Source organism: Coffea eugenioides, chromosome 9 (genome assembly GCF_003713205.1).
Source record: "Coffea eugenioides isolate CCC68of chromosome 9, Ceug_1.0, whole genome shotgun sequence".
In the NCBI taxonomy this organism is placed as follows: Eukaryota; Viridiplantae; Streptophyta; class Magnoliopsida; order Gentianales; family Rubiaceae; genus Coffea; species Coffea eugenioides.
In genome coordinates this window covers 2,433,263-2,456,414 of record NC_040043.1, presented here as the reverse complement: position 1 = coordinate 2,456,414, position 23,152 = coordinate 2,433,263, and the positions used below count along the sequence as shown (strand labels likewise).

General features: G+C 36.2%; 1 protein-coding gene across 1 annotated transcript; it reads left to right on the top strand.

Moving 5' to 3' along the window:
- Positions 1-1,388: 1,388 nt before the first annotated feature.
- On the top strand, positions 1,389-23,080 carry LOC113782828 (sister chromatid cohesion protein PDS5 homolog A). The gene is made up of 33 exons (XM_027328757.1): positions 1,389-1,623; positions 3,412-3,615; positions 3,723-3,904; positions 5,188-5,314; positions 5,419-5,637; positions 6,038-6,254; positions 6,332-6,477; positions 6,579-6,724; positions 6,821-6,970; positions 7,074-7,122; positions 7,210-7,401; positions 7,486-7,668; positions 8,415-8,569; positions 8,647-8,773; positions 8,912-9,061; positions 9,154-9,213; positions 9,421-9,557; positions 9,634-9,751; positions 9,880-10,011; positions 10,142-10,341; positions 12,291-12,447; positions 12,667-12,813; positions 13,866-13,946; positions 14,112-14,729; positions 14,840-14,944; positions 17,722-17,801; positions 18,349-18,400; positions 18,526-18,606; positions 18,688-18,725; positions 20,710-20,775; positions 20,852-21,018; positions 22,007-22,389; positions 22,499-23,080. The coding sequence occupies exons 1-33, from the start codon at positions 1,528-1,530 to the stop codon at positions 22,541-22,543; spliced, it is 5,010 nt and encodes a 1,669-aa protein (XP_027184558.1). The 5' UTR covers positions 1,389-1,527; the 3' UTR covers positions 22,544-23,080.
- The last annotated feature ends 72 nt before the right edge of the window (positions 23,081-23,152 follow it).

Below are 23,152 nucleotides of genomic sequence, written 5' to 3'. Positions count from 1 at the left end.
ATTTCAGTAATTTCAGTATGAATTTCAGTATATAGTTGGCAGAAAACATGCTGACACGCACAAGTACCTATGAGAGGGTTCACAAGTGTGGGGGGATAATCAGTTGAAACGGGGTACACTTGGACATGGCAACGTAACTAAGAGGAAAATCAGTTGGAGGATAATCGGACAAAAAAAAGTAAAAATGGGGGATGAACAGAAGGGAATACGAGGAGGAGAAAGAAACGGTTAGCTGAAACTGTTTTGAGTATATGGAACATGTATGGATGGATGGATGATGGTGCTGAAGTCAAGAATGAGGAGGACAGGACACAGTGACAGACCCTCTTCTCAAAATCCCCTTTTTTTTTTTTTGGGATAATTGCACAAACCTCCTCTGAGGTTTCTGACACTTGCACTGAGACCCCTCCAAGTTTTAAAAATTTCACCTAGCTCCCTTTCTTTTCAAATTTGGTAACAATTCAGTTGAATTACTATCATGATAGAGATGACATTTATATTCCATGAGTACCCTCTTCCTCCCTATATTAGTACAATATTGCTTGTTAATAAAAAGGTAGGGATGATTATGGGTATTTTATTCTAAATCATTTAATTTATGTTAAATACATAAATATTTGCAAATAAAATTCAAAAGCCGTTACACAAATATTTTTACGAAAGGAAAACTAGTATGTTTTGTATTTAATATAAATGAAGTATTTGAAAGTAGAAAAAAAAATTGTTCATAACATACCAGTTCTTTACAAGTTTCTTCCATTATATGAATAAAATACTAGCTATTTATGAGTATTTTATTTTGAATCATTTAATTTATATTAAATACATAAATGTTTATAAGTGACATTCAAAAAGTGTTACACTAATATTATTACGAAAGGAAAACTAGTAGGTTTTTATTAACAAGCAATCTTGTACTAATATAGGGAGTAAGAGGGTATTCATGGAATATAAATATCATCTCTATCATAATAGTAATTTTTTAATCCTAATTGGACTGAATTGTTACCAAATTTGAAAGGCAAGGGAGCTAGGTGAAATTTTTAAAACCTAGAGGGGTCTCAGTGAAGTGTCAGAAACCTCAGGGGAGGTTTGTGAAATTATTCCTTTTTTTTTGGGTCTAAAGATAGAGAGCTCGTGCGAGTGAGCCAGCAAGGACACTACTAACTACTAGACTAGATTGTTAGTAGGACTCAGTATTAATTTAGTACTATTTTTTTTTTAAATTTTAAAAAATATAAATGGGGATAGAGAGATTGGCCAACCCCATTTGTTTCGCTTCTTTGTTCGAACCCACAAACGCAGAAGCGAATTACCACTAAACTTCGAACCCCCCCCCCCCCCCACCCCAGTTTCTCTTCTGTCTCTGGGAAGAGCTTCTCTCACCAACGCAAGCCCAAAAACAGCTGGGAAACGTTTTATTTTGTTTTCTTCTTCTTACTGACTGTTAGTAAGAGCAGCAGTGAGGTGTGGTGCTAAAGTAGCAGTGGTTATGCAGCTGGTGAAGCAGTTGTGAAAATTACGGAAATGGCTAATCAAAAACTTCTGCTGCAGCTCAAAGAGCTTGGATCCAAGCTCGACAATCCTCCCTCTACTAAAGACTCCCTCATCAAGCTCCTTAAGGTTTCCTCCCGTCTTTTATTCTTCCCCCACCCCCCACCTCCGGAATTTTTCCTTGCTCTTGATTTTGCTCGTTTCTCTCGGTTAAATTTGGGTACTTGCTGATAAAAATTGCATTTTTTTCTTGGGGTTTCAGTTCCAATGGGTTTTTGGGGTGTTGCTTTTGCTATTCACTTGAATTAGGGTTCTTCATGCCTGCTCTGCGCGCCTATCTAATTGAATAGAATTGTGCATTTCCTTTGGACTTCTGGCGTCATTCATCAACCCTTTTCCTCCCTCAGAGAAAGATGTAAATTTTGAACCGTTGAATTTTTACTTTCTGTTTTTATAAGTGCTAAAAATTTGTTGTATATATTTTTTAAATGTTCTGGTAAAATTGTTGTTGTTCTTGTTTGTTAAAGCAAAAAGAACAAAATAAATGCCAAAATTCTCTGCTCAACTCACAGCGCTTTGTGCCAATTCAGTTAAATTAGGGTTCTTCTGTGAGTGAATGATGGAAAATTCTGCCATTTTTAACGTATCGACTTTTATTAGTCTCTATATGTATATATACGTATATGTAAATTGAAGTTCTTGACTTTTTTTTTTTCTTTTTGTACTTTTCTCTTTTCAAACAAAAGGGATGTGGGATTCTAAACTTGTGCACCTAAGCTTGCTTTCGATTTCTGCATTTTTTGTTTTTAAATATGAAACCAACCAAAAGAAAAATTTTAAACCACTAAAGTGCTCCCTTCTGTTTTGTGATTGTCGTGAAATATTTAAGTTAAACTGAAGCAGCTCTTGATCTTGTCTTATCCTAACAGGGATAGTTCTTATTACGCCTTCTTCTCATGATTCATATTTTGCTTTTGTCGAGCACATGAGAAAGTTGAAATTACATATTTTCACTTTTAAGTTAAGAAAAATTTGCATTAAAGGTCGCGTACTTTGGGGTTGAAAGCTACTCTTTACATTTTGAAACAATGAAGACAAGATTTAGTTAGACTACATCTTACAAGTTTTTTTTTTTTTTGGGTGTGTTTGTAAGAGAGAGAGAGAAGCATAAAGCTTGGTGCTATCTTTAGGAATCTGGAACTCTTTTGAATGACTGAAAGGAAGGTTAAGATGTACGTCTTGGTTTTGAAGGAGAAAGGATTTGTAAAATTTATCATGCAAGTTACGTTAAGCTTATCACGAAAGTCTTTATGTGATTTTAGCTCAAGATTGCTGCTTGGCTAGTATAGTGATTCTAAGTAAGGGGATGTAGCAGGAGCATTTTACATGTAAAGATATGTTTATTTGTTGTTATATGAACAAAATTTCTGACCTCTTGAGTATGTTTTGTGGACTGAGGTATTCTCATTTTTAATTTATTTCAACTTGCTAAGAAACTATTCTTGTCTATTCTGTTTGCTTATCCTTATTGTTCTTTACACGACCTCCATCTCAAGTTATCCTGAGCAATATTGTCCTTATTGCTTGTGTTTCTGTGTTAATGATCTTCTGCTATTTACTGAATGTACAGAAGCGTTGATATTTTCTGAATGTCTTACTGCTTGTAATTTTCTTGCTTCTGGGTGTCTAACTTGGATGGCAGAAAAATCTGGGGAGAAGTTATAGACACCTTTCCGTACTTTGTATCTGGAGTACTTCATCTAACTTATATCCATTAAGGAGGATGTCTGTCTGAACCAATACTGTAAACATCACCCCCATGGTTTTGCAGCAAAACCAAGTGAAGTTCCTATAGTCAGTTGTGCAGATTAAAGCAGATCTTCAGCTGACTGCTTAATGGCAATGTTTTTCTTGCAGCAAGGGGCTACCTGCCTCTCTGACTTGGAACAGTCACCACCAAAGGCTGTCATGGAATCCATGCAACCTTTTGTAAATGTAGTTGTCAAGCCTGAACTTCTGAAGCATCAAGATAGGGAAGTTAAGCTTCTTGTTGCAACATGTATCTGTGAGATTACTCGAATAACCGCACCTGAGGCTCCTTACACAGATGATATTCTAAAAGTATGTTTTTCTTCTACTCATTAACTGATCAAGCACTTCAATAATTAGCTCATGCGAGCGGTGAGCTTCTGTCATATAACTAGTAACGCCTCTCGTATCTGCTTCAGGATATCTTCCATTTGATTGTAAGCACTTTCGGAGGATTAAGCGATACAAGTAGTCCATATTTTGGGAGAAGAGTAGTCATTTTGGAAACTTTGGCAAAATATAGATCGTGTGTTGTGATGCTGGATCTTGAATGTGATGATCTTATCACTGAAATGTTTAGTACGTTTTTCTCTGTTGCCAGGTGTGTCTCATCTAATGCTTTACCATAATATTGAGGGTATTTTGTTTTATTAACCAGAGGTAGCTTGCTATGATACTCTAGTGTGGCATTTGGATAAAGAGTTAATTTTTTCTGAAGTATGATTCTTCACCATTGCCTTTGGGAGAATTAATTCCAGTCTTGCTTACATCTAAATTCAAATAATCAGTTCAACTTTTGCTCATACACTCACTCATTTACATATTCTGGTGACATGGTTTCCTAATTTAAACAAAGTCGTTTCCCTCTCTTTTTTCTACTTTCCCCCCCTCTCCTGTGTGTGTGGCTTGCAAATTTTTCACTGTGACAATTTCTCCCTGTCAAAATGCACATTCTTTGGTTTTTATTTCAGTCTATTGGAGCTCTTGGGATATGTGTTCCAAAACATAAGAGACTGGGAACTTCATGTGGGAATCCCCATTTTTGTCTTTGCTTGTTTGAGAGGCTAATGTGTAATCTTTTATTTAGCTATAGATTGGTGGATCCTCAAATTAGGTGTCATTTTTTTTTATGGCGTACTTATTGTTATAGAATGTTGGGGCTTCCATATGTATGCAGAAGAAGAAAAAAAAGAGAGAGAAAGGGAAAAAGCACATTGAGTAGGTTCTCCCCTCATTTTTAAAGAAAGATGGAGAAATTAACTAAGGAGAGTTGGAGGTGGGTGTTAATGACCTTTTTAAGATGAAAGCTAAAGACAACTTTGAAGAAGCTAATTCATCAGTAGTCAGGGTTCTAAGCACTAAGTTACAGCCGATGACTGCTGAACTTGGGCTTTCGGATAAAGCAGTGATATTTTCATCTGGGCCATCTATATGAAACCAAAAGGGCTCTATATCTTGTACTTTTGCCTGTGATCCCGTTGCTATGAAAATACTAATAAAGGGTGTGGTATTCTAAATGCTCATGAACAGAAACATTAGACTAGAATAGTCGTTAGACTGAACAAAGTGGCAAATATCACGAGTGTTAAGCTATGGCTCAGAAAATTGAAGATGTCTGTTGGCAGGTCCCTAATTGAGTATCCTTGGCTGCTCTTGATGCAAAGAAGCTACTTGTGGTATTTTAGTTTTCAGTGCCTTATCAATGATAGAATGTTGAAGAGTATGATTAATATCTGGACATTCCTGTTCCTTTTAATCTGATTTCTGATGGCTAAATTATGGGTCCATAAATCTGATGTTTGAGAAACTTTGTGTATATTATGCCTGATTGATTCTTGATTCAGTAATTTCTGCTTCTTTTACCTTTTAATCCAACCTATGCAGGGATGAGCATCCTGAAAATGTTCTAACATCAATGGAAACAATCATGGCTGTTCTCTTAGATGAGAGTGAGGATGTCTGGGAGGATGTCATACTTAATGTATTGTCTAACCTAGGCCGCGATAAAAAGGTAAGAACAGATGCTCTTTGAACCTTAAAAGTATCTTCTGGCACAATAAAGATTATTTGCTGGTCACTGGAAGAGGAACTGACTGTTTGAAATTCAATGATCAGGATGTTACTACAGCTGCAAGGAGGCTTGCCATGAATGTGATTAAGCGATGTGCTGGAAAACTAGAACCTAGCATAAAGCAATTTCTTATATCATCAATGTCAGGAGACAGCAGATCATCGAAGTATCAAATAGACTATTATGAAGTTATTTATGATATCTTTCATTCTGTCCCTCAAATTTTATCAGGAGTCGTCCCATACTTGACAGGAGAGCTCTTGGTAATGAGATTGGCTGCTTACTTCCTGTGCCTCAATTTTGTACAATTTTGCTGCTTTTGATATGAAAATAAATAATCGATGAATCTCACATATTTGAGGAGCAATTCTCATGCTTGCGCTCATGAAAACCTGGTCTGGCTGAACATTCCTTGTGAAAATTGCTCAGTTTTTTTCATTTCATTTTTGTTCTCCGTAACATTTCAATTATAAGCTTGCAAAATTAGGTCAATTAAATAGAATTCAGGATATTTCCTGGTATCATGAGATGGAGATGTTATTTCTATTTCCCAAATTCAGATTTTCAGGATACTTCCTGGTGTCATGAGATGGAGATGTCATTTCTATTTCCCAAATTCAGATTTTGGATGAAATATTTAACCTTTTTGTTGTGCATTCACAGACGGATCAGCTGGATACTCGTTTAAAAGCGGTGAAATTAGTTGGGGATCTTTTTGCACTGCCTGGGTCTACTATCCCTGAAACCTTTCAGCCAATACTTATGGAATTTTTGAAAAGGCTCACTGATAGAGTAGTTGAGGTTAGAATGTCTGTTCTCAACCACATCCGAGTTTGTCTACTCTCTGATCCTTTTAGATCTGAGGCTCCTCAAATTATTGGTAAGGATTTCTGAATTGGTTATCCTGCATTTATGTATTTTAGCACGTTAGCTCTGATATAGATCTGTACATGCTAGCTGCCCTTGGTGACCGACTAATGGACTATGATGAAAATGTGCGCAAGCAAGTAGTTGCTGTGATTTGTGATGTAGCATGTCATGATCTAACATCCATACCTGTTGATACTATAAAGCTTGTGTCGGAGCGGCTTCGTGACAAATCTGTGCGTTTAAGCTTCTCTGTGTGCATATCTTTGAGGCCTGATGTTCCATTCATTACTTCTTTGGTATGACATGCTGATCTTGTTTCCTTTAATATATTCAGCTTCTTGTGAAGAAGTTTACCATGGAACGGCTTGCTGAGATATACAAGAATTATTGCATGAGTTGCTCAAATGAGTCCACAAAGAGTGATTCATATGATTGGATCCCTGGGAAGATATTGAGGTGTTTCTATGACAAAGATTTCAGGTATCCTAGCGTTTATTGATAGTTGCAATGTATCAAATCTTTATTCCTGTTTGCTTGTATTTTTCTCAGTTATACACATTCGTATTCTCTCTGCAGATCTGACACAGTGGAACCAATTCTAAGTCTGTCCTTATTTCCATCAGAATTCCCTGTTGAACATAAGGTTAAGAATTGGGTAAGATCCTTTGGTGGATTTGACAAAGTTGAGGTAAAGGCTCTTGAGAAGATATTGGAGCAGAAACAAAGGTTTGATATTCATACTTAAACTTGACAGAACACATTCCTAAGATGATTGTTTTTAAACTGCCTCCTATTATTTGAGACTTTAGGATTTCCTGTTTGATTTCAGGTTACAACAGGAGATGCAGAAGTACCTTTCTCTCAGGCAGATGTATCAGGTTTGAGTTTAATGTTTAGTTGTCATTTCAGGCTGAGAAAAAGTGATGGATTAGAGTGTTGATAAACTTGATTTTACTCAAATGCAGGATGGTGATGCTAATGAGATCCAAAAGAAAGTTCTGTTTTGCTTTCGTGTGATGTCTCGCTGTTTTACTGATCCTTTCAAAGCAGAAGAGAGTTTTCAGATTCTTGACCAATTAAAGGATGCAAATATCTGGAGGATTTTAAGAACACTCCTTGATCCAAATACTACTCCTACACAAGCTTCCAATTCCCGGGTGAGAAAACTATTTTAAGTTTATTATACTCTCTTGCTCATTTTTCAAGAGTCTTGAAATCAATCATCATAATTTTTTACACAGGATGATTTACTTCGTATCCTGGGCGAGAAGCACCGGCTTTTTGAGTTTTTGAACATATTGTCCTTGAAATGTGCAAATTTACTTTTCAGCAAGGAGCATACCAAAGAAATCATTCTTGAGGCTGACATCCAGAAATCTGCCGGAAATGCACAATTAATTGTGTCTTGCATGAGCATACTTGTGGTAAGAGTATATGTTCTTTAGCTGCTTCTAAAATGATTTTATGATTTTCAGTGGTCATACCTCTTGTGGTATTATATTTGGTACTAGCTTTAAGCTATCTGTTAGGGAGGAGGATTATTTAATTGGCATTATTGTACATTGGGGGCCAACTGTTCCAAATCCTAATCATACATCATGGGAACTACAGAGTTTTTAGTCTTTTCCATTTCAGAGTACAGGAAGCAGTTTTGTATAAATCACCCATCTTAACGAGTCAAAAGAACAAAAGCAGAAAAAGAAATGAAGGGCAAGTCTTGCAACACATTTTTCTGCCTCCAACTTGTAGCTTAGACATTTATATGTTTTGTTGCACAATGCACTTGCCAGAATTTTTGAAAAAACTATCATTAACTGCTGGTGAAAAGGAAAGGACTCCACATGGTTTGATTACTAAACAAACAGCAGTTCTTTTGACATGACTGAAAACTGTAGCATTTTTAATTGATGACAGACATTTAAAAAGTGGTGCCTTTGTAGCATTAAATTGCCAGTTCACTGTCTTGTATGCTTCTGATACTTTGTCAATTTTTGGTCAAGCAATCTAGTGATCACTTTTTGCGGCACTTTCAGGACAAAGTCAAAGCTGTATTTCCTTTGAACTGCTTTGTATTGTTCATGATTTTTTTTTTGGTTTATTGACACTATTTTGTACATTTTATTTTTCCTTGAATTTTTCAAGCCAAAGCATCTTATTATTAATTCTGCAGATTCTTGCACGTTTCTCTCCTTTCCTGCTCAGTGGAATTGAGGAAGATTTAATTCATCTGCTTGACGATGATAATGAAATAATAAAGGAAGGTGTCTTGCATGTTCTAGCAAGGGCTGGTGGAGCCATCCGAGATCAGTTGGGAGTTTCATCAAGGTTTGGATGTCGCACTAGATAGTTTTATCTTTTTGGTTCAACGCTTGGAGTTTGTCGAAGTAATTTTTTACATGCAGATCTCTTGACCTAATGCTTGAAAGGATATGCTTAGAAGGTAGTCGAAGGCAGGCAAAGTATGCTGTGCATGCACTAGCTTCAATAACAAAAGATGATGGACTGATGTCTCTTTCTGTATTATACAGGGTTTGTTCTAGCATTTTGTTTCACAGACAGATTTAGTATTTGCTTGCTTTGCCTTTTGCTGATCTATTATGTTTTCTTTTTGTCTTGATAAATAAGGACACTATGTTCTCTGTCATCACGTTTCACCATAAATTGCAGAAGCTTGTGGATATGCTGACGGAGAAGTCACACCTGCCTGCTGTTCTGCAGTCTCTGGGGTGCATAGCGCAAACTGCCATGCCAGTTTTTGAGACAAGAGAGAAAGAGATTGAAGGCTTCATAATGAAAAACATATTGGAATGCAGCTCTGTATGCCTTCTAAAACCACTGTACTTTTCATTATGTTACTTCTTTGTTGCTTATTTCATATGAATCCTATCTAAAGTATTGTGCACAATCAGGCATCAGAAGATAGAGTGAAAGAATGTTTTGATGATCAGAGTGAACTTTGTTCCCTGAAGGTCAGTTCATAAATTTTAGCATGTTGTGAATGAGAATATACTGTATGCATGACATGTGGGCATAAATATGCACGCATGCACATACATATTTCAGCAAAGTGCAACATTTATCTGTAAAGCATTTTGTGGATACTCTATTTGCTACATCTGCTTTCATTAGGTATGATTTTGTGAAACTCGTATTTATTGTTGGATTTTCTCGTGCAGATCTTTGGCATTAAAACATTGGTAAAAAGTTATTTGCCTGTCAAAGATGCTCACCTTCGATTGGGAATTAATGACCTTATAGGAGTCCTTAAAAGCATACTCTGCTATGGTGAAATGTCGCAAGAAATTGAATCGAGGTAGTGTGAACTTCCATAGGTAAAATGTTTGTTGTATTGTTTCTTAGTTTATATATATATTGGTTTCATTTGGCAGTTATGTTGACAAAGCCCATTTGAGGCTTGCCGCAGCGAAGGCTGTTCTTCGTCTTTCTAAGCACTGGGATCATGAGATTCCAGTCGATGTCTTCTATCTAACCCTGGGAATTTCGGAGGTGATATATTATTTGATGCTTTACTTGAATAATGTAGAACAGAATTTACCAGTGCTTGTTGGAAGTTTCTTGACCCAGTACTCTTTTAAGTTAATGTTCTGTTTTTATTTCACCCTTCATGTTCTTAGGCAAGTTTTCCTGAAGTTCGGAGACTCTTTCTCAGCAAAATATATCAATACATAAAGGATAGGCTCTTGGATCCTAAATATGCTATTGCATTTTTACTTGACATGGGATCTCAGCAGCAATTATTGGAAGAGGTGTAGTACCATGCTCATGGCCATTGTCATACATCTTGCTCATTTATTGCATGTTCCAATTTCCCACATCTAAAAAAATGGTTTTGAGTTCAATTCTTCATAAATTTGTGCCTGCTAATGCTTTTTCCAGGAACAGCACAACTTAATGGATATCATCCAAATGTGTCAGCAAGGGAAGGCACGCCACTATTCTGCACCAAGTGATGCAAATACACCACCACTTTATCCTGAATATGTTCTCTTGTACCTGGTTCATGCTTTTGCTCATAACTCGTCATTTCCTAATCCTGACGAATGCAAGGATGTTAAAGCGTACGAATCTTTTTACAGGTACAATTGGTTTCTATTCTGTTGCCACGTCAGTTATGCAATCCCACAGAATTGAGGGATTAAGAATTGGGAGGGAAGACTGTTGTAAATCCCCCCATATGTAGTTCTACATTTTTACCCTATTTTGCTACTCCATTTTATTGATGAACTAACTTCACAGTCATTTATCAACAGAATTGTTGATTTTTTTTTTCCGAGAGATGGTTTATTTTACTTTTCCTTGTAATTTATTCTGGCAAGATGGATATGTGAATGGAGATCTATAAATGCTCTAATAACTGCGGCAAAATATAAAGCAGAACATAATAAGCAGTTACTATAATAGTATGTCTGCTCCATCACTGTCTAAAATGTATACTAAGCATGGAAGCTGAATTTATATAGGAGTCAAACCAGACAAGGGACAAACTGAATTAGAGTCAAATTTCCTAAATAATATCCACTGGCTCCTGACTTTGTTAATGTAATAAAGTGACATAAAGAACAACTTGTGTGATTTTTGAACATTTCTGCCAACTGGTAGAAACTTCCTTCATATTGTTACGAGGATTTCCGATAGCAAATCTTAAATGACCTCTTTAATGTCCGTCTGAGCTACTAAGGTCTCTCCTCTAGTTTCTTTTCTGAAATTAATATGGCATCTCACCATGCCCTATTAATGAGATCTCTCCCCATGCCAATGTCAAACAAGCTCTTAATTACAAGATTAGTCTTAGTAATACTGTGGAGTTGTAGGTTATAAAAAAATATAATCTATCAGAAAAGTTGTTAAAGCTCCTTGAAATTATTAGTCGTGGAGCTTACTGTAATCTCAGCCATGGGGGAGGTCTCTGTCATAGGGATGTACTTGAGCTAACCTGGTTTAATTGTCCGTGACATGTCACATACAAGGATCTGTTGATCTAGTGAATCAGTAGCACAAATCAATCTTCCATTCACCCATAATTTACAATCATGTGCTCACATGTAATTATGCTAGTGATGCTGTGCAATTACTAGGAAGCAGATCTACAGCTGCTGATACGTTGTGTAATTTGCAACCACTATAGGTATGTTAGTGTTTCTTAGTTAATTATCAAGTCTACACAAACTAAAAACCAAAAGTTCAGTGGTAAGTTATGTTTAATCACTTGTCAACTCATATAACTATAAATTACCATGTTTAAAATATTCTAATCAAAATACTCTTTTTTTTCCTATTATGTAAAGTTTAAGATAATTTTTGTCAGCCTATGCTGCCATTTTCCTGATCATTTTGATTGTTTGAAAGGCTTTTAAGTAGACGAACTTGTCTTGAAGCACAGAAACTAGGACGGAACCACATTTCTCAAGAAAAAAAAGCCCGGACAGTGATCCATAATCAGCAAATTAGTTAAGAGGGTGACAGTCTCTTTGTGTTTTACAAAGCGTGATGCTGTTTCTCCAGCTACTTAACCTGACTCTCTTTTGAGTGGGGCTCAAACCAGTTGTACCTAAGAAACTAGGTAAACTTTAGCCTATATCCTTTTAGGAAATAGCGGGCTGATAGGAAATTGTAGCACATAGCTTTAATTCATAACTAACTCAGGAACTCAAGATCGGAACGGTATCCCCCTTAATCCCCGTCAGGGGAGGAGAAAGAATTCCTTAATTCATTATTAGATCAAGAAGGACTCTTTTCTCGTATCTTATGCATACCAACTCCTTTAGGTCCTAAGCATGAAAAACATTTATTGGAATCACAATCTAATGATAACTCATTCGTACTATACTGCCAAGTCCATCAACCCCAACACAGAGAATGGAAAAAAGAAAAAACATTTACCTGTTGCTTGAAACTATATATGGTTTCAAATTGTTATCATTCAATTTGAGGAACCTTTACACATGTTTGCTATTCAAGATGTTTGCTATTCAAGATGTTTGCTATTCAAGATGTTTGCTAAACAAATTTATCTGTTCTTTACTAGGCAATTGTACTTTTTCCTTTCAATGCTGGTGCATGGAGATGAAGATGGAAAGTCTGACATTGATATTAGCAAGGACAAGGAAAGCCTTTCTGCAATAATTTCCATCTTTGAAAGCATCAAACGTTCTGAAGATAACGTTGATTCTACAAAATCCAAGGTTGGATAGACTATTAGGTCGTTCTTAGGCTGGGTTCGCAAATATTGCTGGTGGGAAAAGGAGAGAAGTCTGAAGTTCAGTGTAGCCTGATTAATACAAAATATATTTCCTGTTAGGATATTTTGACACCTAATGAAAAGAAAAAGGAGAAAAATAACATTAATGACGTGAAACTGCCAGTTCATGTCTGCTTAGTAATATGTGCATTTTGTGTGGCAGAAATTATATGCTATATGTGATCTTGGCTTGTCAATTACGAAACGTTTAGCACCAAAACAAGAGGATCTTCAGGGCTGCAGTGCACCTGTCCCTCTGCCTGCAGTACTATATAAATCAAATGAGACAAAAGAAGGCAGTGACTCAGTGGTATGTCATTTATGTGGACTATTTATATCTGCAGTTCTTCTCTTTCTCTATCAATTTAGTTTCCCAATGTAATTTCAGATCTTGCCTTGGTATCTGCACATCTCCTTTATAAGTCCTAAATAAACATACGAGTGAGAAGAAAACAAGAGAATGTAGTGCATATGCCTTTTCTGATAAGTCGACTTGACTGTGATGTCATCAGATGGAAAAACCATGTAACAATTTATTGAGAGAGCCTTTTGTGAGTGGATTTTGAGATTTACAACCTGGTTTTAGTTAAATGAATTAGATGTATACAGTGCCTAACAAAGACTGGAAAAAGATAAGCTGGACTCGGAGATCATTACAGTAAAAGTATAGGATCCATTTAATGCTGTAAAGTCTTTTTGATTGGATACTGAACTCCAATAACTTCAGAAACCGTTTGCATTAAACAGGAAATTCTTACCTAAAAAAGAAATGGATAAAGAGATAAAGTTCCATATGATTGGCACTAATATAATTCATGAAAAGTATAGTGACATCAGGACACGGAAATCCATTTTCCAGAATCTTAAATAAAATGTCTTTTGTGATTGGATATTGTAACATAAAATTAGTTGGGAGTTCAATAAATTCATCCACATATTTGCTTTCGCAGACAAGGGAAAAAACATTAGTTGACATGGAAGGGACTGTAGTTGCCCAACAAAAAGTGAGTATAGTCTTGAATATTTGACGTATATTTTCTACCGCACATTGCAGCAAGTCTTTAAAGATATATAATCTCACATGGAGTGCTCAATTCAGAATATCCACAATTTTTTTCAACCAATAGATGTCTTCCAAATTAAGCTAATTTTAATGAGGGCCTCTTCAGTAAACGGTGGTTACCTAACTCGAATCTGGCTCATATGAGGTTGTTGTTTCATTGCTTTGTCAGTCCTATTTCTCCAGTTTATAAGTTTGTTCAACTGATTCTTCTGTTATGTGTGTGTGTTCTTTTTTTATTTTTTATTCTGACTAGTTCTGCTGCACCTCATGTTGACGTCATTTACGCATTGTTCAAATAGGTTAGTGAATCAAGGACATGGTTGGCTGATGAGAGCGTTTTGACATACTTCCAATCCATTAAACTGGAAGCTAATAAAGCTGTAAGATTTCTTTATATCTCTAGTTGTAGTTGTTGCTTGAACTATAAAATCTACTACATAAGAGAAAAAAGAAAAGAAGAAAGTCATCTTGGGGCAATAAATACTTTAGGATTTTCAATGTCTCGTCTTGATTGATTTGTTTGTGGCCTACTATGTCCATGTCAGGTTACTCAGGAAGTTGTTGAAGATGAGAGCATGAAGGACAGTGAAACTGATGGCAGTGAGATGCCTTTAGGAAAAATCATAAAGCGCCTTAAAGCTAAAGGAGCCAAGGCAAGAAGAGAGGTGAAGAATGAATCTGCACAATCTGTTCAGAAGAATGAAAATGATCTTGATATCTTGAAAATGGTGAGAGAAATAAACTCAGATAATTTGGGTGACTCTAGCAAGTTTGGGTCTAGCAATGGCCACGAGTATGTGTTAAAGGAAATGAAAGCAGATCGTAAGCTTCAGAAAAGGAAAACAATGTTGGACGAATCAAAAAATGTTCCTGTTCCAAAACGCCGGAGATCATCTTCTAGCTTGGTTCATAAATCTCCTGCTAAGAATACTTCGAAGGAGGAATTGCCATATTCTGAAGTGATGGATGAGGGTTTTAAGACTGGTTCAGAAGAGAGATCTTCACGTCAAAAGATGAACGAACCAGAAGAGTCAGACTTGCTTGTATCGTGCATTCAGAAGGATTCAAATCCAAGCTTCCCGTCAAAACATAAAGGAAAGCGTTCATTTAGGGGCCATGACAAGGGACATGAAGCTAGATTGCTTGGGAATGATGAGCAGAAGGTAACCCTCTGTCATTCAAGAAAAGTCCTGACATGCATACAAGCTCAAAGTATTGCATATTAACTTCTTTTTTTCTCCATTTTGTCATATTCTGCCTTCACATCCTGCAGAAGTATAAGAAAACCATGGATACAGATAGTGATGTTGCAACTAATAATTCCAACTCAGCTGCCACCAAGAAGCAGAAACGTCGAAGTGTTGCTGGCTTGGCCAAGGTTAGCCTGTTGTCTCTGTTCTTTGATCATTCGTTGAACTTTGTTTGGTGTTCATCAAATAAGATTTGCTTTGTCAAATTTCAACTCTGAACTGCTATTTCTCTTCTTTTTTTTTCCCTGCTGTCATTTATCATTTGACAATCCTGAAATGAAGACTTACTGTCTTATATTTTCTGTGCATTATAATAGTCATTGCAATGGTATGTAACTTTCTATTAGATAGGAATAAAGTTACTTAGACTTGCTTTTGTTGTTGCTATCGTTTATAATAACTTGCGACTGCATTCTTTGTTGGTGGGATTATCATTTCCTTGAAGAGATTCATGGAGATTATGTGTTTTGATGGGGGCATGTGAATTGTGCTGCTGCCAGTACGGTTGGAGTTGAAGGGTGATAGGATGGTTTTTAGACTCATTCTAGGCTGAAAATTGCTACTATGAATATAGTCTTCCTATATATGCTCATTTCTGTTCATATGCAAGGAAATAAATTTTTATTAAACAGTAAAAAATCTATCTGCTCCATGAACCACATCATACATTATCCATTATTGTTATAGTCTCTGAGTTATACCCCCATTATTAGCTCAAGCATTTTGAGCTAATGTTTTGTGGAACAATATTCTCCGAGTGAACCTCGTTGCTCCAAACTCTTTGGCAGCTAGTTTGAAGTTCTCTCCATTTAGCAATCTGATCTGATTGAAAATATTGCTTTGTTTGGCACAATCCTGATCTATTCCTGGGTGGAGAAGTAACAGAGCTCTCTGTGTGAGAAATACTAAAGGTTCATTTAATTTGGTGGTTGTCCAAATAGTGAAAGAACAGTTTTGAACTCTCGCAGTTAAGTTCATAAGTCTCTAATATGACAATGAATTGTTTTTTGTATGCGAGTTTTGTTACAAGATTTATTGACTAAGCGGTTGCTTGAAAAGAAGCCATGAAGACAAGAAGCTAAGAAAACTGGTGATGGTACAATGGCATGCGTATTTATACACTAATACATTCACTGTATGGTTGATTTGGTATTTGTCCCCAGAAGTACAACAACAGAGTGAAACATGGAAAGTACCTCTCTTGTACTAAAACTTCTGGTATTTTTTGTTTCCTTTTTTATTTTAGATTAATATAGTAACATTTGCACATAACATATAGGCAACAGTACATGATGCAAAAGTTTATCTTCCATTGGATGCTTGGGAACCTGCTATTGAATTTTGACGTGTACTTGAGCATATCAAATTTTTGAATTTTGGAGGCTTGCCAATCTTTTATGAATCTGAAAATTTTTTGTTTGAGTTAAACATCATAGTGCCACCATCATATAGTTGTTGCAGTGCTGTGATTGTCACCAAAAGGGGTCTTAAATATGACCTATTCCTTAATATAATAAGGGGTGCTGTGAGATGAAATTGTTGATTCTTAATTAGATATCAAATTCTAAATCAAATAGGATAGGTGATGTCTCTTTCTATCATATAGTGTTAAAGAAAAAGTCACATAACCTAATCACTTGCCTAAGTAAAACAGATGATTTATGAATAATTCGTTGCTCATGATTACCTTTGACCTCTTGCTTTAATAGACGAAAAGAAAAGGCTTTTTCTTTGCACTAAAAAGTACCTGGTTGTAGTATTGATATGGAATAATTTTTGTTTGAATTAACTGCCTTGTGAGATCTGTCTCCAGTCTTTGTAAACAAGTACTTTGTATTTTTAAACTATTCTGGCTGTGTTGTCATCTCCTTAGTCTTAGCATGCCCTTCCCCTACCCTGACTGCTCTTATGCTTGTTAAGAATGAGTGATGGGACTTTGTCCCTAGTCACAAATATGGTGACATAACTTTTTTATTCTTCCCCCCTGCCTTGCTAATAAGATGTTCACATCTTAAAATATCCTATATTAGAATTGGAGTAGGTAGGAGGCTTGCCAATTAGAATAGCATGTAAGTGGTATGTCAGCCTTTGCAACTAAGAACCTGACAAAGTTTTAAGATTGTGGCTTAGCTGTACTCTTGTCTAGCAGTTAAGGCTTGGGATGAATCCCTTATCTGCTGTCGCCTATCCGCTGCAAAAAGAGTTTGCATATTGAATGTGACATCTGCTCTTCTCTTAGCATGAACATGATTTAGATTCTATATGTCCTTTTTTAATTCTTAAGAGAACACCTTCCCCCCTCGCACTACTCTTCTTTTTCTTATTCCTTCTTTCTCCATATATTTTGAGCATACAGTGATATAGTACACAGTTCATTCAAAGCACCCAGCTCTCTCTACTACTCAATTTCTAGTGATATGCATGCATAGATAGATTTTCAGTTCCAAAACCTTCTGCTGTGCGGCTGTAGTATGGTATTTTTGTAACCCTTCCATCTGAAGGTTCCAAAGTCGAAGGATAATGAACTTGTGACAACTGAGAAAACATAAACCAAGATTTTTGAGTAATTATACTTTGTTCGTCGTCAAGCATAATTTTCAAGTAATATTGCTCATTATTATGCTCATTAGCAGAGTATGATATGCATATTGTGACTGCAAGAAACATACTCCAGCATCATTGGAAGATAATTTGCAAGTATAGATAATACCTGCTTATACAGTAGGAACGTTCCTACTGTACTACTACCCAAAAAAAAAAAGTAGGAACGTGTTGTTTCATTATATTTTTGTACTACTTTTTGAATAATTGCTGCCAATTTTCTGTTTGTGGCCTCATTGCACCAGTATCAGGCCTAGTTTTTGCTAGTTATTATTGACTGACTGTACTTTGTGGGATGATATAGTGCTCCTCAAAGGAAAGTGATGCATCAATCGGAGACTTGATTGGCTGCAGAATAAAGGTTTGGTGGCCAATGGATAAAAGGTTAGCACTATCTTCATTAGAATCAGCAATGAGTTAAGGTTTGTTACTATTCTTGTTGATGTATTGGAGAAAATATAACAGTGCTAAAGCAGGAATCGTGTTTCCTGTTTTTTCAGTTCTTTTATAGTGTTTTGATGTTGTGTGATTTATGCTTGTCTTTTCCGTTAAGATTTCATTGTAAAAAAATATGATAATATGCTTAGCGTGTATCTTTCATTGAAAAGCATTCTTGGGTTCCTCATCTTTCCTCTTTCACTTCTAGTGGGCTTTGGTACTTACATTACCCTTTCTTGTCAAATTTATTCATATCTTCTTGTCAGATTATCTTCAAACACGTATTGTTCTTTAGTCATTCAAGCTCTTAATTAGTTTATCAGTTACCCTGATTTTTCTTTCTTTTAAGTGTTTCATCCTTGTCCAATTATTCTTACATGATCCACAAAAACTGAAGGCTTGGATATTTTAATATTTTTCCTGTTTTAAGTTTATTGTAGTGGATATGGTGCTGCAAGACACCTGCCTTGATGTTTTGACTGCTAACCTGCAGGTACTATGAAGGTGTTGTAAAGTCCTTTGACACGGAGAAAAAGAAACATGTGGTAAGCTGCTTTCTTAGTTCCTTTCATTTCCTCCCACTTAGGAGGAAACTTCTGTCTGTCTTGCAATGGAAATAATCCAGTGCATTGGTGGGTTTGATTTGGTAATTACCTGTTCCTTTAAACAGATATTGTATGATGACGGAGATGTTGAGGTTCTCCGGCTGGAGAAAGAGCGCTGGGAGATAATTGACAAAGAGCAGAAACTGGTAAAGTTTGTTGTTATCCTTATGACACTTTTTTGAGCAACTTATTCTGGATATTTATCTATTAATGATCTCTGTTTGCAGCGATCAAAATCATCAAAGAGATCAGGATCTAAAGGAAGGTTAGTTCTTCACTGATTACATTGTTAATTGATGAACAGTTGAGGTGGGAAATGTGTTTTCAGCTTTGTCTGTTGCTTGTTTTTGGTTACTCCAATTTGTTGTGACTTGCATTTATTGGTTTTTTGTGCATGTACTTTCATTTTAGTGTATTAAAGATTGTCTTCTTGGCTGCAACAAAGAATATTTAGTTGCAGATATAGAGAATAAGCAATTATAGGACTCTTGCCAGCAGAGAGAAAAAAAGGCATCCATCAAAAACCAAAAAGTACAAAAAATAAAGTTCATGGGATTGTATTCATAGCTGCATGACTGCTAACATGAATGGCCCAAACTAGAATCTATTGCAGGTGCTGACTATCAGCCATCTATTGAAATGCCTGCACTGCCACGACACATCAATAATACAAATCTGATCATGATATATGGAAACTAGAATTTGATGATTTTTTTAATCCACATGGTTTATCTTGAAGGTAGCTTGAGTCAGATAATAATTACTGCTGCAATCATAATAGATTTGTTTATTTCAACTCATTTATGAAAATTGGTGCAATTGCATTTCCAATTTCCTAATGAGGATCTAGATTGGTCAAATATATGCTTCAAGTGCCTTTTAGAACCAGCCTTTTCCCTTTTGAAGGCACATTGTGTACTTGTCTGAAGCCTACTGTGTGTAATATCTAGGGAAGTTTCTTTAGTAATAAATCCATCCAATTGATGGATTTTATAGGAAGACTTTAACAAGTCCAGTATCTGGTTTCTTGTCGAAGATGGAAATGGATAGCTGTATTCACTTTGATTAAATGAATTTATTCTAGAAAAGGAAAACATAGAAGAAAAGGTTTTGATTGAAACCAAATAAGGAATTGAATTGATATTGGTTTCCAACTTGAGCTGGGAATTATTCCTGATAATAGCTTTAAGCTCACTTTTGGTGTAGGTCCATGCTATGCTTTCACTTGAAAATACATAGCTTGACAAATGGATGAGGATATACCTCTTGATTCATTTAGACCCATGATGCTTTTGAATAATTACACAAATTTGTGCAGGAATTGTAGCTTTATGTTAGATTAACAGTATATAATGGTCATATTTAGCATTCTGTAGCATAAACTCTAGTTCAGAAAAGTGAAGAGAAGGGTCGATTTCAAAGTTCTTTGCAATCCTCATTCTCCAATACGTGGGGATCAAGGAATAGATGCTAAGAACAACTGGAAAAAAGGTTCTTGTCCAATTAATTATGTTTTAAGCAGCAAAAGGTGGAGCTAACTCTAGATAGCATTATTTAAGTTGAATAAGAACATGTCAATCTTCAACTTGATGACAAAAAAAGCCATGTTTTTCTCCATTTTGTCTTTCAAAGACATTGATTTATGTTCTTGGGAAGCTTGAGAACCAACTCATGGCATCAGTTACGAATGGGAGGAAATGCGTAAATAAATAGGAAGAAACACTTGAACCAAATGGATTACTTTTGGGTATTAGCTCATGTCAAAGAAATCTATATCATTTTCATCTATTTTCTTATTTATTTTTTTTAAATACTGCTTTTTTTTTGTTTTGTGTGTGTTGTGGGGGGGGGGGGGGGGGTGCTGCCAGTGGCGTTCATCATGGTTTTGCAATGATTCTCAGGAAATCTTAATGATGCCTGATCACTTTGTGAGGTACAGAAGTGAGTTTTCCTTTTTCAGCGTCTCACGTCGAAAATTTACAGCAGCTTGCACTTAGCATGCCTCCTATCCATTACCATGGCATGCATACAGTTATTACATTTTTATTTAAAGAATTTATTGTTCGTTTGATGATATAGTCTGAGGGCTTTGTTACTGTTCTTTTTTGTGCAAAATTAACATGTGAATGCCAAGTTGCTTTGTTAGTCTTTGATATTATACTGTCTTCCTTCTCTGTACATGTGCTTGCATTGGAATAGGATGTGAATTCATCCTCAATGATGTACTACTGATCTTATTGACTTTTCAGGTCTAAAACTCATCAGAAGAGGAAAGCTTCAGATGTCTCAGGACAAAAAGAGAAAATTCTTGACTTGTGAGTCAGATATTGCACTGCAATTATTATGAAAATAGCCCCACATGTTTCATCAGCTTTTGAAATTGATTGACAGGTCACCATCATCTCAAGCAAGAGGCAAAAGAACCCCAAGGAAAAATGTAAAGCATGGAAAAGCGGATGTGTCAAAGGATCAAGTACAGGCTTCTTTTGAGAGTGGAGGCAGTCCAAATTTGCCAGACCCTGTACCTGAAAAGTCTGAAGATGCAGACTCTGATGAAGGTTGCCATTTTTTTCCTTTTACGCCTTGTGTTCTCAGGAAGTAAATTATTTAGTTACGACTTAAGCTGTCAATTTTTTATTGAAGCATTTATTTTTTTTAAATGACATAACCAGTCCTGTTGGTTTTCAATTGCAAAAGTTTCATTTGATAAATATAAATGGTACGATCGGGATAAGGATGCTTGATTAATTTGAGTCATTTCGTTGTTCCTCCACGTGGATGGCTATGCCAGGTTTTCCTGGCCATTAGATAAACTAACCAGTATGGATCTGTAAATTTACAATAAGCTTAGAACCAAGATGAGTTAGTTTTATAGATACGTCTTTATGGATAAGGGTATTTCTTGAGATATCACCGAGTGTGAGGTTTATGGGCCTTAGTGGGACTGTCTTCTTCAGTTTTTGTGATGTTGTACAAGTTTGTAAAATATTGTGTTTAATGATCTGGGCTGAAGAATTAAGGAATTGAGGAAGCTAGGAGGGAAGGGAAGATAAACTCCTATATATAGATTCAGCTTATGTAGCGCTTACGGACGACTAACTGAGCTATTACAACTGTGAGTAACTAACTATTCTGGCAATATTACAAATTTTCCTAGGTAACTTCTTTAAATGATGATCCAGCCTTGATGATCTGATAATGAACTGTTGATTATGAAATTTTATGTTCACATTATTGTGCTTGATGGTTTGGATCATAACATTGTGTTAATGATCTCATGTTTCATGGGGATTCAACTGTTAGGGGGTATTTTGGTAAATATGGTAGCTGCTGAAAATGGGTTTCAGCTGTGGCCTGTATAATTTTGGTTCAATTTACTTGATGTCTCAATTTACTTAGTTTGAAAATTTTGTTTTGAATGCATGTTTAAGAAGTTTGTTTTGCTTGTTATATCTTTTTATGTCAAATAATAGCTAGTTGCTTTGTAAAGGACAGAGTGATGCTGTTTGTGGTTATAATTCTCAGTATGTTTCATGACTATTCCAGAAAGGCAGCAAAGTGTTGGTGGGGAGAAGGGTTTTGCGAGTAGCGAACAAAATGAAAAGGATGAAGGTTCAGTTTCTAAAGGAAAAGAGGAAGAAGATGCTGAGAACATGTCAATTGACTCGGACAAGGCCCAGGAAGAATCATCTTCTGAAGCTAAACCGGCTGAGGGTGTAACTGAATCCTTGCATGGTGATGGATCTGACAAGGAAGAGGTTTCTTCGTCAGATGAAGAAAAGAAGCCAGCAGTGACAAGGGATGCAGTAGAGAAATCAGATTCTGAAGATGTTCATGGAGATGATGCGGGTATATTTGGTAAAGAACAGCATATGTCTGATGAGAAAACTGGTTCTGCAGACGAGGAAATCTCTGACGATGAACCTTTGGTACTGAATACTTTTTGTCTTTCTGTTACATTATAATAATGTGTTCCATATCCCAGCGAGTACGTGCTCTACATTCTGATACATGTATATATGTATATGTTGTATGCAGTCTGCGTGGAAGCGTCGAGTAGGGAAATCGGCTGAAGGCAAATAGGGCAGCAGTAATGACAACGTTCCTATAGATTCTCATGTGTCATTTTGTAGAAGTGCAACATAGACATATTTCATTTTGACTCAAATCAAGTTGGTGCAATCCGTACAAGCCTGACTGCGCTGCTAATGCTCTTAATGATATTTCAGTTGACAGCTTACTTCAAATAAATGGTCGGAAGTATAGTTTCCTGCACAGGATTGTAGCATTGCCAGAAGCAGCAGATTTTATAGGACATAAGAAGAGACATTTCTGTATAGATGCAGGAATGGATGTGCAGTTTGAAATAGATCAGCAGTTGTCGAGAGTATTTTGTACAGCTACAATTTGGCATAATGTAGTGCAGCTGGGGTTGTTATGGCTTAGCTTTTCATTTGTATATTCCTAGCTAGAGCTAGCTAGCTTAAAAAATGAGACTGATGTAAGTAAGTGCATGCTGTTACCTGAATTCATTTTTGTAGACACACCCCTCCGTCCGTCCAGCCAGCTATGGATGTTGTTATTAATGTATTGGAGCATAGACTGTGTACATTTGTGGCCCGCCAGCCTTCCCAGTAATTTTTTCAAGAGAGAAGCAGTCGAATAAGGGGCTAATTCATTAAGTCTGAGGAC

What these genes read in the sequence shown, in the direction of transcription:
- LOC113782828 (XM_027328757.1), top strand. Translation starts at nt 1,528, where the DNA reads ATGGCTAATCAAAAACTTCTGCTGCAGCTCAAAGAGCTTGGATCCAAG. An exon ending in ACGTTTTTCTCTGTTGCCAG is followed by an intron (nt 3,905 to 5,187) that starts GTGTGTCTCATC and finishes CAACCTATGCAG; the next exon opens with GGATGAGCATCCTGAAAATG. An exon ending in TTCTATGACAAAGATTTCAG is followed by an intron (nt 6,725 to 6,820) that starts GTATCCTAGCGT and finishes TTCTCTCTGCAG; the next exon opens with ATCTGACACAGTGGAACCAA.